The sequence below is a fragment of the Tauraco erythrolophus genome, chromosome 6 (genome assembly GCF_009769465.1).
Source record: "Tauraco erythrolophus isolate bTauEry1 chromosome 6, bTauEry1.pri, whole genome shotgun sequence".
In the NCBI taxonomy this organism is placed as follows: Eukaryota; Metazoa; Chordata; class Aves; order Musophagiformes; family Musophagidae; genus Tauraco; species Tauraco erythrolophus.
The window spans coordinates 69712902-69726615 of NC_141470.1; the positions used below are offsets into that span (position 1 = coordinate 69712902).

At 46.0% G+C, this 13714-nt stretch overlaps 1 protein-coding gene across 2 annotated transcripts; it reads left to right on the plus strand.

The window, feature by feature from the left end:
* The first annotated feature begins 4073 nt into the window (after positions 1-4073).
* CNIH1 (cornichon family member 1) lies at positions 4074-13496 on the plus strand. Of its 2 annotated transcripts, XM_086613227.1 has the most exons (6): positions 4074-4154; positions 6286-6354; positions 6614-6661; positions 9900-10012; positions 10962-11105; positions 12583-13496. In XM_086613227.1, exons 1-6 carry the CDS (start codon positions 4074-4076, stop codon positions 12608-12610), a joined length of 483 nt encoding a protein of 160 aa, XP_086469353.1. In that variant the 3' UTR covers positions 12611-13496. The 2 variants fall into 2 exon arrangements, with proteins under 2 accessions (XP_086469353.1, XP_086469354.1); XM_086613228.1 differs by lacking the exon at positions 6614-6661.
* Positions 13497-13714: the final 218 nt, after the last annotated feature.

Genomic DNA, 13714 nt, shown 5'->3' on the forward strand with positions numbered 1-13714 from the left:
GTGCAGAGGTTGTGTACTTCTGCTGCCTCTGACGTGTGTTTAACTGGTGTGCAGAAAGGTGACCTCTGCTCACTACATCTGAGGCACGTGGAGAGTCTCTGCTAAACTGTGGACTCTGATTTTCCTCTCCTGAAAGCCCAGTAAGCAAAGTCTTTATTTAAAGTCAGCAGTATTTTTATTACCGAGTTCAATTGTACTAGATTCTTCCCTGATATTTGTGACTGAAATGACTTTTTTTTTTTTTTTTCCCAGGGATATTACTTTTAATGTTGAAGAATGTGGCTAACCTATGCATTTCTACCATGATAATTCAGATAAATTCTCTATAATCTTCCGTCACAGCTCTCTCCCAAAGCACTGTTGTCACGACCCGCCGGAGTCGTCTTTCTTCAGCTAAATCTTCCTTATGAACAGACTGTAACACACTAAATGATGACTGATTACGTGACTGTTTTCTGATAAGGACAAATACGAGAGAGGGATTTAAGATGAAGTGAACAGACACTGACATTTTCCCTTGGGATTCCAATCAGGATTAAACTCACCGAGCCCAGGCTAAAAGGAAAGTGCTTTAAAGGCTGTAGGCCATCTCCAGATCTCCACCGTGTCTTCCTTACGTTGTTTACAAGGTTTAATCGGAGAAAATTCTGAGCAGATACTCAGTTGTTGTTTGATTTGAGATCCTGAATAAATGAATGAAATAAGAATTGATTAGACCCTTTTCTACAGAATTTGCTTTTAATTTCCTTTTGTGTTATCTTAAAAAGACAACCTATAATACAAGCAATCCTTCGATGAACAAATCTTTGTTGTACAATATTACAGCCGCCTTCCACTTTTCCTGACAAGATAATTGCAGTTGAATGGTATGCAAGCATCAGAGGTAATAAAACATTGCATTCCTTGAGGCGGAACCAGCATTAATTGCAAATCAAGTACATGGCTGACACACCTTTTTATTCCTGATACTACACATCCCTGTTGCACAACACCCTGTTGCACAAGAGCACAGAATATAATTAGCAAAACAGCAACACCATGTTGAGCAGCTCATTTGTTTCACTTTTCTTTCCTTGTGTTTCAGCTAATGCAGGTCGCACATCCCGATCCAAACCCATCAGCATCTGTTACAGCTGGAGTGCTGAGAAGGAAATTTTAGTGCTGCCATGACCTGTGTATTCCAACAGCCCTGATGCTGCTGAGCAGCTTGGCATAATCCTGTGCAGAGGCCTTAGTGCATGTTTACGTGTCTTGAAGTGTATGTTCCTGTGTTACGAGCGAGCCCAGTGGCTTGTAGTGGGTCTTGTGAGGAGCCAGATCTCCTTCAGGAACAATATTGTTAAACTTAGCGCCAAAGCACCTGTAATTAGAATTGTAGAATCCTAGAATGGTTTCGGTTGGAAGGGACCTCAAAGATCATCCAGTTCCAACCCCCCTGCCATGGGCAGGGACACCTTCCACTAGACCACATTGCTCAAAGCCCCATCCAACCTGGCCTTGAACACTTTCAGGGATGGGGCAGCCACAACTTCTCTGGGCAACCTGTTCCAGTGCCTCACCACCCTCAGAGGGAAGAAGTTCTTCCTTATATCCAATCTAAATCTCCCCTCTTTCAGTTTAAAGCCATCACCCCTTGTCCTGTCACTACATGCCCTTGTAAAACCTCCCTCTCCAGCAGGGCTTTGCCCCACCAGGGAGGCTCTAGGCATAACAGTTGAAGCATAGAATGGTTTGGGTTGCAAAGGACCTTAAAGATCATCTAGTGTGATGGCCACTAGATCTGGATGCCTTTTTAAGTAAATATCTACCTGAAATGGATCAAAGTGCTGGTTTCTGTATTGCAGTCGAAGACCAGCATCCATCACTCCCAAGATGTAACAGCGTCTCTGCACACATCCTCTGTTTCTTTACCTCCCACAGCTTTCTGATGCAAATGACCCTCCTGGATAGAGTTTGAACACTGAAGGTCACATCTTTCAGCAAAGTCCAGTCAAATGGCCTTGGGAATGTCTCCGTGCACCTTGAGGCTACTCAGAGAAAGAAATAAACAATGTGCTAATGAATAAGGCCTAATGAAGACTTTGATCTCCTTGTGTTTCTGACTCGCTCCTCAGGAGCGAGGGATGAGAAGTGGTCAGGAGGTGACTGTGATGACACGTCAGCATGACCTCGCAGTCCCAGCCGTTGGCACAAGCAACCCCCCACTATCTGAGGTCTGTCCCTTACTGCATGTTTCCTTCTGCAAAACACCAACACAGTGGTTGCTCTCTTCCCATTCTGTCCTGTCACCCTGCGGCAGAAGGAAACCACAACAGGCTCAGCCCTTGCTGATGTTCTTAGTGATGGTCATGATGTTCTTCTGGTGGCCGTCTCATCTGGCCCCCTTGGAAGGCGATGGGAAGGTGCCAAGGGCAGCTGCCTGGGCTGCCTGCTGCAGTACCTGCCCCACGCTCGCCCATTCTTTTGTTTTCTTCCCTTTTAATTAATTAATACTCACTCAGATTAATTTTTAAATCCATTCTGAGCCTCACACTGAGGTTTCATTGGTCATAATGACACCGCAGTGGTTTTAGGGGAGTAGTTTGGGGATGAGATGAGAGATTTTATTCTGAAAGAACAACTTTATGTTCACAACAACAGATTTCCTAAAGACAGCTCATTCGCCACAGTTTTCCCTCTTGTTTTAGTGAAGGAAATAAAGCCGCTCATCTCTCACTCAATTCATTGCCTGCAAAGCTTTCCAGCAGATATCACCGGAAAATATTATTTACTATCTGGCAGCTGTTAGTTTTATGGAAATCATGACTTATGCTGCTCGTCTGGAGGGAACGATTGCAGAAACACTGCTCAGACCTTCCTTCGTTGCGAGGTGTTGTTGCTTAAAACCAAAACGGCTTTTATATGACCCTGCGGACAGGAAATACGTGATGTTCTCCTCAAACCGTTCTCTCATCTCGCCGTTTCCTTTGCGTGGGCTCCAAACTGTATCCATTTGGGGTTGTCCCCCTCCTGTGCTCCACCATTTCATAGAATCATAGAATCATAGAATGGCATAGGCTGGAAGGGACCTCAGAGATATCTAATCCAACCTCCCTGTCATGGGCAGGGACGCCTCTCAACTAGATCAGGCTACTCAAGGCTCCATCCAGCCTGGCCTTGAACACCTCCAGGGAGGGGGCATCCACAACTTCTCTGGACAATCTATTCCAAAGTCTTACCACCCTCGTACTGAAGAATTTCTTCCTAAGATCTAATCTAAATCTGTTTTCCTTCAACTTAAACCCATTTCCCCTTGTCCTATCAGTGGACACTCTTGTAAAAAGTCCCTCCCCAGCCTTCCTGTAGGTTCCCTTCAGGTATTGGAAGGCAGCTATTAGGTCCCCCCAAAGTCTTCTCTTTTTCAAGGCTGAAGAATTCCAGCTCCCGCAACCTGTCCTCGTAGCAGAGGTGCTCCAGCCTCTGGATCATCTTTGTGGCCCTCCTCTGAACACGCTCCAACAAATCTATGTCTCTCTTATGGTGGGGACACCAGAACTGGACGCAGTATTCGAGGTGGGGTCTCACAAGAGCAGAATCCTAGAATGGTTAGAGTTGGAAGGGACCTCAAAGATCATCTAGTTCCAACCCCCCTGCCATTTCTTCCTAAGGCGTTTGCCGTCTCCCTTCTCTCCAGGCACAGCTCACGTGTGTCACACGACGCTACATTTATTGCGACCGCGCGTCCGTCTCCCACATCTTACCCTGAAAAAACACCGTTTTTCTCTACCTTTCGGCCAAATTCCATTTCCGAGCTGATTTTTCCCTGGTTTTGCGTTCCGTGGCGTGGCAGACGGACACTCGCACCCCCCCCGCCCCTTTCTCAAACCCTGGAAGGGCCCCACGACGATCGCCAAACGGCGCCGGTGCCGGCGGTGCCGGCGGGCCCCGGCAGGGGGCGCCCTCCGCGGGGCGGGGCGGCGGCTGCGCGCCCGCCCCGCCCCGCCCCGCCCCGCCCCGCCCCGGCGGTGAATGGTGGCGCCCGGCAGCCCCCGCGCCGCTCCCGGCCCCGCCGCGGCTCGCCCGGCCCCGCCGCCATGGCCTTCACGTTCGCCGCCTTCTGCTACATGCTGGCGCTGCTGCTCACCGCCGCCCTCATCTTCTTCGCCATCTGGCATGTGAGTGCGGGCGGCTCCCAGCGCCGTTCCTCCCGCGCGGCCCGAGGGGCGGCCGGGTGTCCCGCGTCTCCTCCCGCCTCCGCCGGGCCGCGGGCAGGTCCTGCCCGTGCGGCCTTTTCTCCTGGAGGCCCTGGGCGCTCCGCGGCCCGCTCTCCCGCGGAGGCCGGCGCAGGCCGCGGGGGCCGGGCCGGCGAGGTGTCCGTCCGCCCGCCCGCCACGTCCGCCGGTGTGGCGGGGCGCGATTTCCCGCTCCGTGTCGGTCCCGGGGCGGTGTAAAGACCCGACCGCCGCCACCCGTCCCGCCGCGGGTGCCTCCGCTGGCGGAACGACAGCGAGACGAGGGCGTTTTTCGGGATGAGGAGGAAAAGACTCGGCCGAGGCCGCCGTCGGGAGCGGCGGGCGCTGAGATCGGCTGAAACCGCGGCCAGGGCGGCCGCGGAAGGGCGGGGGGCCGGTCCGCCCGGCCGGAGCGCTTTGCGGGGGCCTCCTGGGACAAACCCCCGGAGGGTTTCCCGGCAAAGCCGCGGGGATCTCCCGGAGATCTGTCTCCGTGCCGCTGGAGGCTGGCGGGGTGCCCGGGGCTCCCAAACGGCCCGCCCGGGGAAGCGCAGGGCGGCGGTGGGAGCGGGGGGGGGTCGCAGCTCGTCCCCCGCCGTCAGGAGGTGGGAATCCGGCAGTGCCTGTCTGCGGATAAAAGGGATTTTCAAGTGCTGGTGGAAGATGCATCCACCTTGTTAAACAATATTTAAAATGAGCGTCGTTTTCTTAAAATAGTGTTTTATGGTGTTTTAGTCTGAAGTCGGTTTGGCTGCTTGTTTAACAGCAATAATAAGTTAAGTGTTGTGCTCTTCTCATGCTTTATATTGAAAAATCATTTTTGAGATTTAAAAAAAAATATTATTGTTTTTTGGAGAGTTTTCTGCCCTGAGCCTGATACAGGGGGAGCAAGCCAGACAGGAATCTACCTTGGATCGGCTGGGAGATGCTGTTCTAGGAAAGGACATGAGGAGGATCATAGAATCACAGAACAGTTTGGGTTGGAAGGGACCTTTAAGATCATCCAGTTCCAACCCCCCTGCCAAGATCATCCAGTTCCAACTTCCACTACACCACATTGCTCAAAGCCTCATCCAACCTGGCCTTGAACACTTCCAGGGATGGGCAGCCACAACTTCTCTGGGCAACCTGTTCCAGTGCCTCACCACCCTCAGAGTGAAAAATTTCTTCCTTAGATCCAATCTAAATCTCCCCTCTTTCAGTTTAAAGCCATCACCCCTTGTCCTATCACTACACGCCCTTGTAAGAAGTCCCTCTCCAGCTTTCCTGTAGGCCCCCTTTAGGTGCTGGAAAGCTGCAATAAGATCACCCTGGAGCCTTCTCTTCTCCAGGCTGAACAGCCCCAACTCTCTCAGGATGTTGGTTTTGGGGCTGTTTCAAGCTCCGTAGTTATCCTTAACAAAAACTGCTCTGTTGTAATATGAGCTCTGCCCTCTGAGTATGTTGGGGCTTATATGAATGTAAATTACTCTCATACTGATGAGAAGTTGGTCTGTCTTAAGTCTTTTTAAATGTTTAATGTGATGTTTGTTCTGTAGACGTGCCTTTTGTTGTATTTTGTTCTGCATCTTTGTCTAATTTTCATGGCATGAAAAGATTGAGTATACGTAAGTTTTTTTTTTAACGAATGCACCTTTTGGGCATATATGTGGGGTCAGCATTTACTTTGAGAGTAACAGGACAAAACTTTTGGCTGCTTTTGAGATTGCTGTTGCTTTTTCTTCGTTAGTGAACTCTGTGTCAGGTTCCTGCTGGCACCTTGAGGGTCCGTTCGGATGTTTGAGGTCGGTCACAGTGAGCGGGGTTACGAGCTGCCGGGAAGGGTGTTGGAAATTCATTGCTTGTGGGGAGATGAAAAGATAGAGTGTGGGCTGAGGTCTGTGTCTGCTTTCTTGTTCATGTAACCTCTTTCAAACGTGTCTTACAGGTGGGTTTATGACATTAGAACTTCTTCAGGAGAAACTATGTTCCTGAACATGGTGGCAGCACGTGGACCTTATAGCTCTGTACCAAAATGTTAATTTTCATGGATGAAATACACAAGAATCGCAACTGTTTCAATTTTTTTTTCTAGATTATAGCGTTTGACGAGCTGAAGACGGATTACAAGAATCCCATAGACCAATGTAACACACTCAATCCTGTAAGTACCATGCTAAACATTTTTTAAATAAATGTATGTAAAGTGATTGGTTTTGGTGTTATCTTGATGAAATCAAACTGAGCGATAGAATTGCATCTGGGTGGATGAAACTTAGCTGTTGGACAGAAGCTCTAGGGAAAGTTTTGTCTGATTCTTTGCTTTCAAGTTGACTATTCTGACTGTTATTAATCTGCTGGTGATCTTGTCAGCTGTCGTACTAACATTCTTTCAATCTGCTTTCTACATTTTCGGCACAAAGACAGTTGAAAAGGTCAAAAAGATTAAAAGAGTCAAAATTGCATTAAAGGTGTGTACTGCTTTTCAGTTTCATGTGTTTGATGCCACTTCCCTTTCATTTTGTTAGGAACGTTCGTAACACTATTAAGCTGTTTTGTTTAGTGTGCCTGTTCATCTGCTCGTTATTTGTTCGTTGGGGTTGGTAACAACTTCATGGATTTCCATGTTTTGTGCAAAACAATTTTGCTTGCTTATCCAGTGAAGCGGGGAAAACTGTTACATGCCTGTTGAGTGTCCTCTTGAATAAGTTCAGCTGGAAATAAACAGTACTTTTCAAGCAAGGTTTGTTGAACTCTGAGATTATAGGAGACTAGTTGTTTTCTAAGCAGTAACCAAGTAAATTCTGATCTTGTTGGAGGATTTAGGTGGGCATAATGTGATAGGCCTTATCTACACTTCTTTGTTTTATGTTCCAGGATCAGGGGTGTGTCTTGGTGTCCTCTCTTGGATGCAACTCTTGACACTCTTTGGTTTGTGAAAAGCGTTTGAGGCAAACTGTGTGCTTGCATCTGTAACAGGCCAATAAGAATCATAGAATGGTTTGAGTTGGAAGGGACCTCAAAGATCATCTAGTTCCAACTCCCTGCCATGGGCAGGGAAACCCTCCACTACACCAGGTTGCCCAAAGCCTCATCCAACCTGGCCTTGAACACTTCCAGGGATGGGGCAGCCACAACTTCTCTGGGCAACCTGTTCCAGTGCCTCGCCACCCTCACAGTGAAAAATTTCTTCCTTATATCTAATCTAAATCTCCCCTCTTTCAGTTTAAAGAAAAGGGACACTTGTTAAAGAGCATATAGTTTGAAACAGCAGGGGTTTTGTGCATTTCTCATGGTTTTTCCTTTGGCTTGGTGTGCCCAGGCTGAGGGTAGAATGCAGGGGCAGCACAGCAGCGCGGCCTGGACTGTCACTTTAGTGTGTTTTGAGGATTTAAGTAAATTACGCAGATGAAAAATGAATTTCCAGTAGCTGGGGAGGGAGGAAACACGTTAGACATATGGCACGTAAATTGACAGTGAGCATGACAGCATGAGAATGGGTGGCGAGGAGAAGAAGTGAGAGGCAGAGGATTGCATCTCAGAGAGGGACGTCTGCTGCTCGGATAGCTGTGCATCTAACAGTTTCCCCTGCTTGGTCTGTTTTACAGCCATTTCTGCTACAGTATGGGGAAGGGCAAATCCTCATTACATTTATGCATTATGATCTTATCACAACGTTCAAAGTATTATAATGCGCATGTTTAACGCAAATATTAACCTTCTGTTAACCCACATGCATGTAGTGATTGTTTATATGATAGATTTGTGAAGTGAAAATATTAAATAACTTGATATTTGCTCTACTGGTGAGAGAAAATTAGCCACCAAAAGCAAAGTGAAGATCCAGACTCTTGAGGGGATCTGGTAAATGATGCTGGACAAACACACTGAAATGTTGTTTTCCTGGATAAAGAATCACAAATGAGTTGAGACACCTCAGCAGAAAGATTAGCCCAGAATTGTAACTGCTTGGTACGCTGTTGATGCCTTCTCTTCCCTGCTCCTGTTGTAGTCATATATCTTCTCAGTGATGAGGTTTCTTCCTCCCTCACTTCTGTGATAAATATCACGGTAGAGCGTGATATAGTTCATTTTCCTTTAGTCAGTCAGGGAAGATAAAGTGTGGTAGAGCTGAGAGAGACAGATGTTCTGGTGTGGGAGTAGGGTGTAATAAATAAAATAAAGAAAAACGTGGTTGGAGATGTGTGGTTAAATAAACTGCAGATTTTCAGGCCTGTTAAATCTGCCTCAGCAGGCTGCCAAGTGCGTTGTGTTTTGGACAGGGTGGTGGTTGTTGTTCTACTATAAATAGTTGCCAAGTTGTAAATGGTAAGTATACAAAGAAGAATCTGGACAAAAATATTTCCTTCAAACGTTTCATACGTGACAGCTTGTTTATGTTGATGCAAGTTGGCTTTGTTGGATATTCTTCGTTTAGAGAAGCAGAATGTTGTGGCAAAGTAGGTGGTGAGAATGTCCCTTTGTTTGGAGTTTTTAGATTTCTAGGAAGGTATTTTTGGGGTTTAAAAGAAGCATCTATTTAGAGAGAATGAAAAAAAATCACGAACCAGTGAAACTTCAGTGTAGTTATCCTGTGCAACGTTAGTTGTCACACAAAGAGAGGCTGTGTGGGGTGTGTGTGCACACACGCATAGACAATTCAAATCTTTCGGCAGAAACGGGGTTGTTTCCATGAGGAGATGTTTTAGTGCTCCCCACTTGAGAAGTCAGAAGCTTACAGATCAGCTTCTTTCTGAATCGTGTGATGAAAGAGTAAATGATGTCATTTGGGGGGGACTCGGTTTAGAAAATTTTGCTCTTGTGGCAGGTGTGAGGTTTTGCCGGCGTTTTGCATGCTGTTAGTCTCTGTATCTCTCCATATTATTCCTATTAATAAGACTAATCCTACCTGGCATTTCATGCTTTCTGTGGTATCTGTAACTGATAATCAGCTCTGTGGGCTTCTGCTGGAAAGCATGATGCTCTAAAGCATGCGCCTTAGGTACTTGTGAAGGTCTAGAGGAACGTGTCCCTGCCCATGGCAGGGGGGTTGGAACTGGATGGTCTTCGAGGTCCCTTCCAACCCAAACCATTCCAGGATTCTATGAAAAGGAAGCTGGCGAACACGCCTCATACCGTCCTTCCCTCCCGCGCTGCAGGCAGCCCGGCGCTCCTCTCTGCATAGACCCACGTGCCTAACGACGTTCCTGCTGATTTGGTTTGATAAAGCTTTGCCTGGGATTTGGCAATAATTGGGATTTGAAAAATGATGTGAATACCGAAACAAAGCTGTAAAATAGGACAACACAAAACATCTTCTTGTCTATAAACTGTTACATGGAGCATGTTTCCTGCTGATATTTCTCTGTTGCATGAGCAGAAATATCTCGATGAGCTCTTCTGTTATGGAGGTCACGTAGAAAGCGTGGAATCTGTTAACAGTGCACTTAAATTAATAGGAGCCATAAAAACCCCATTGATCTGAGCATTTAGTTTTACCAATTTTTCCTCTTGGTCCATGAATATCACGTGAAAACAGCACGGCGCGCGCTGCTGGTTGCTGTTTTCACTTTCTGCAGTCTTGTTCTTGTTAGTGTTGGTTTTTTAATAACGTTTTTGTAAACAATAGCTTACCTCCAAAGTAGATTAAACACCGCGCGTTCTGCTTTGAGTAATCAAAACTTCTAACTCGTGTTTTTTCTTTTCCAGCTTGTACTTCCAGAGTACCTCATCCACGCATTCTTCTGTGTTATGTTTCTGTGTGCAGCAGAGTGGCTTACGCTGGGTCTCAATATGCCTTTGTTGGCTTATCATATTTGGAGGTAATATCGACGAGTCTGGTGTCTCCTGTACTGGTGTGGTTGTTACTCGTTCTCCCGTTACAGTGCTTCCTGTTAAGTGTCTGTGCCTTTGGCAAATAAAGATGCTTTCTGGTGTGGTGGTGAGAAAGTTTATGTCATGGCTGCGAAACAAGAACCATCACTTTGCTTTCTCTGTCGTTTTTATTTGTTGTTCTCTTGTGCTGGGCAAGAATCGAGTTGGGTGGTGTGTGCGTTAAAGGTAGCTGGCATGTCAGCGGTGTGCTAGTACTGCGGGTTCACGGCATGGCTTGCCGGTAGAAGTGGCAATCCCGCTTTTCCTTCTGCCACTGAGGCACGGGCACCACCTCTCCTTGTGCTGGCGTTGATCCTGTGCAGGGAGCTGCAGGAGGGAGCTGGTCTGGTTGAAGCTTTCAGTGCATGGCTGTATCGGTGCTAGTCCTGGCGTGAGGAGCAATCAGAGGGGTGGAGGTAGGACTGCTCCTTTTGCCGGGGGCCTGTGTTAAACTCCAATTTCAGGTTCATTTTGTGTTGGCCCGTGTGAGTATTCCTTCAGCATTGCAGCCAGCACGCGTCGTATTCACGAGTAGAGGCTGTGGGTTACGTAGGGTTATACGTCGGTCGCTTCTCCGGCTTTTCCAACCCTTTCGTAAGGAGTCTCGTTTTCACTTACTTGTAAATTTGTCCCGTTTCCTTTTGGTGTGCCAGAATTCGGCATGTTTAAGGCTGTGGTAACCTCTCATGGCACCATCTGTGAAAGCTCTTCCAGAGGCACGTGTAGCTTGGAGCTTCGTCTTGCTCTTGCAGTTCGCCATCTCCTACACGGAGGTGACGGACTTTGCTGTACGGGGTGTGATTCCTTGTCTCGGTTTCGGTGTTGCGTGGTGGGTGGGGGCAGGAGCCAATGTTTCCCATGGCTGTCACCACAAAACTAACTGTGCATCGCTTTCAGGTACATGAGTAGACCTGTGATGAGCGGCCCTGGTCTGTATGACCCTACAACCATCATGAACGCAGATATTTTAGCCTATTGCCAGAAAGAAGGATGGTGCAAATTAGCGTTCTACCTTCTGTCGTTTTTTTACTACCTATATGGGTAAGTTTGTGGTTTGCTTTTTCTTTTCTTTCCTCTGTCTCCTGTCTAATTTTTGGTCTGAAACTTTGGCTCAGTGCACAAGAGAAATGTTGTACATAGGAACATACGTATAGCGGCAGCTTTCCGGGAAAAGAATCCACGATCACCGTTTATTCCGTTTTAAAACACAAGTCTTAATTTGGTCAGAATTACTGTTCTGAATCTCTATACCATGACTGGAGTCTTCCAAGCTTTTCTTCTAAGCGTAATACAATAACCCCCTTCCAGTATTTTCATTAAGAAGCTGGAACAGTAATATTTTTAGAGTAAGTAGATATTTTGAGATAAATATGATTTCTGTTGACTTCAAAGGTAGAAGAGTCATTCCAAGAGTGAAAAGGGGTGGAAGGCACAAAAACTAGTGCAACCACCTGATTCCTTCTCCCAGTTCTTCCTTCAAGGCAAAAGCCAGCTCCCTGCTTGGTGCTGATGTCTGTTCTGGGTGGTGTGACACGGGAGGCGGTGAGAAGTCCTCCTTCCTCCTGGTGTGCTGCACTTCTTACAGCACACCTGGAATAGTTTAGGCTTTTAACACGTAGGCATGGTTGTTATGCAGGGCTCCCTGTTACAGTGTCACTCGATGTCGTGACAGCTGGTTGTTGCATCAGTTCATGTCGTGCTTTATCATGTCGTGCTTTATCATGTCGTGCTTTATCATGTCGTGCTTTATCATGTCGTGCTTTATCATGTCGTGCTTTATCATGTCGTGCTTTATCATGTCGTGCTTTATCATGTCGTGCTTTATCATGTCGTGCTTTATCATGTCGTGCTTTATCATGTCGTGCTTTATCATGTCGTGCTTTATCATGTCGTGCTTTATCATGTCGTGCTTTATCATGTCGTGCTTTATCATGTCGTGCTTTATCATGTCGTGCTTTATCATGTCGTGCTTTATCATGTCGTGCTTTATCATGTCGTGCTTTATCATGTCGTGCTTTATCATGTCGTGCTTTATCATGTCGTGCTTTATCATGTCGTGCTTTATCATGTCGTGCTTTATCATGTCGTGCTTTATCATGTCGTGCTTTATCATGTCGTGCTTTATCATGTCGTGCTTTATCATGTCGTGCTTTATCATGTCGTGCTTTATCATGTCGTGCTTTATCATGTCGTGCTTTATCATGTCGTGCTTTATCATGTCGTGCTTTATCATGTCGTGCTTTATCATGTCGTGCTTTATCATGTCGTGCTTTATCATGTCGTGCTTTATCATGTCGTGCTTTATCATGTCGTGCTTTATCATGTCGTGCTTTATCATGTCGTGCTTTATCATGTCGTGCTTTATCATGCCCTTTGGATGTTTGTGGCTTTGTGTGGCATCTTCAGTCACAATCCACGTGCCTCGCACAGGTTCGTTCCTTAGAATACGTCACTGCATAATGAAACGTGTAACGCTAATCTAAACGGTGCATCTTCGTGTTTTTATTTTATTTTCCAGCATGATTTATGTCCTGGTGAGCTCTTAAGAAGACATTCAGCAAGCTTTGTTCCAGTTAAGTGCATGCAAAAGCCACAAATCCTGGATTCTTTACAACGAGAACCTCTTACCAAGAATAAATACGGAATCTGACGATCGTGTTTGCGTTAGAAAACAATGACTCCCCTATTTTTAAAATATTTCCACATTTTATACTTGTGGAAAGACTGTTTTCTTATACCTTACTGGGACACTGAAATGAAAGAATTACATGTAAATTAATATAAAGATTACGGGGTTTTGAAAAGTTTTGACTTTGCACTCCATAAGGAACAGCCATAATCTCCAAGTAGGTATTTGTTACTGACTAGCCTTAGTACCCTTGGGATTTTCTTTAGGCTGAGCTTCGTAGTGGCTGGTTTGGACTTGCGTATCCCACTCTAACCATACATCAGCCGTAGCTGCCGAGTGCTTGGGAAGGACTGGAAGTGCTGTGTGTTTTGCCTGTAGGCGACGGTGGTCTTTAGAGGTGACTTCCTGGACACAATTGCAAAAATAAGAGTTCTCTTTTGGTTTATTTTATTTTTTTCTGTCTGGTTAATCTTTCCCTGTATATGCATGGCTCAGACTTCTGTATTTTCACTGGACCGTAGCCTTGCTTTAATCTCAAGCATATGTCATTGTGGTAGAAGTTGAATTGTCCACGAAGGAGTGAATCTTAAATGATGATTTTTTTGAAATATTTTTTTAATGTCTGTGCTGTCTTATTAACAAATGGACAAACCTACAACATTTATCAAGTCCAATCATGAAAATACTCTTGAGTTAAAGAGTAATACTACAGACCTTTTCAAAGCAGAAAGTGAGATTGTGAAACTGCCCTGCTGTTCCTTAGTGCAATAAATAATTAAAAAAAAATCTCAAATTCAGAAACACTCATTTTTACCTGGTGCCTTGTTTTGTTTTTAAATTGAACAGATACTTGCTGTATTCATTTGCTTGTTTTATGATGGATAATTGCGCTACCTTTTAAAAATAGAACACTGAATCCAGTTATGGCTGGAAAAGGGAAGCTCTGATTTCCTGCCTTTTTTTTTTTTTTCATGGATCTGCAGATAAATAGTAGTGGGCTGGGGGAAGATACTTCAGATAA

Excerpts from the sequence above, each read along its gene's own strand:
- CNIH1 (XM_086613227.1), top strand. The coding sequence starts at position 4,074 with ATGGCCTTCACGTTCGCCGCCTTCTGCTACATGCTGGCGCTGCTGCTC. Across the intron at positions 6,662-9,899 it reads GAGTCAAAATTGCATTAAAG|CTTGTACTTCCAGAGTACCT; the intron begins GTGTGTACTGCT and ends TTTCTTTTCCAG. Across the intron at positions 10,013-10,961 it reads TTGGCTTATCATATTTGGAG|GTACATGAGTAGACCTGTGA; the intron begins GTAATATCGACG and ends CATCGCTTTCAG.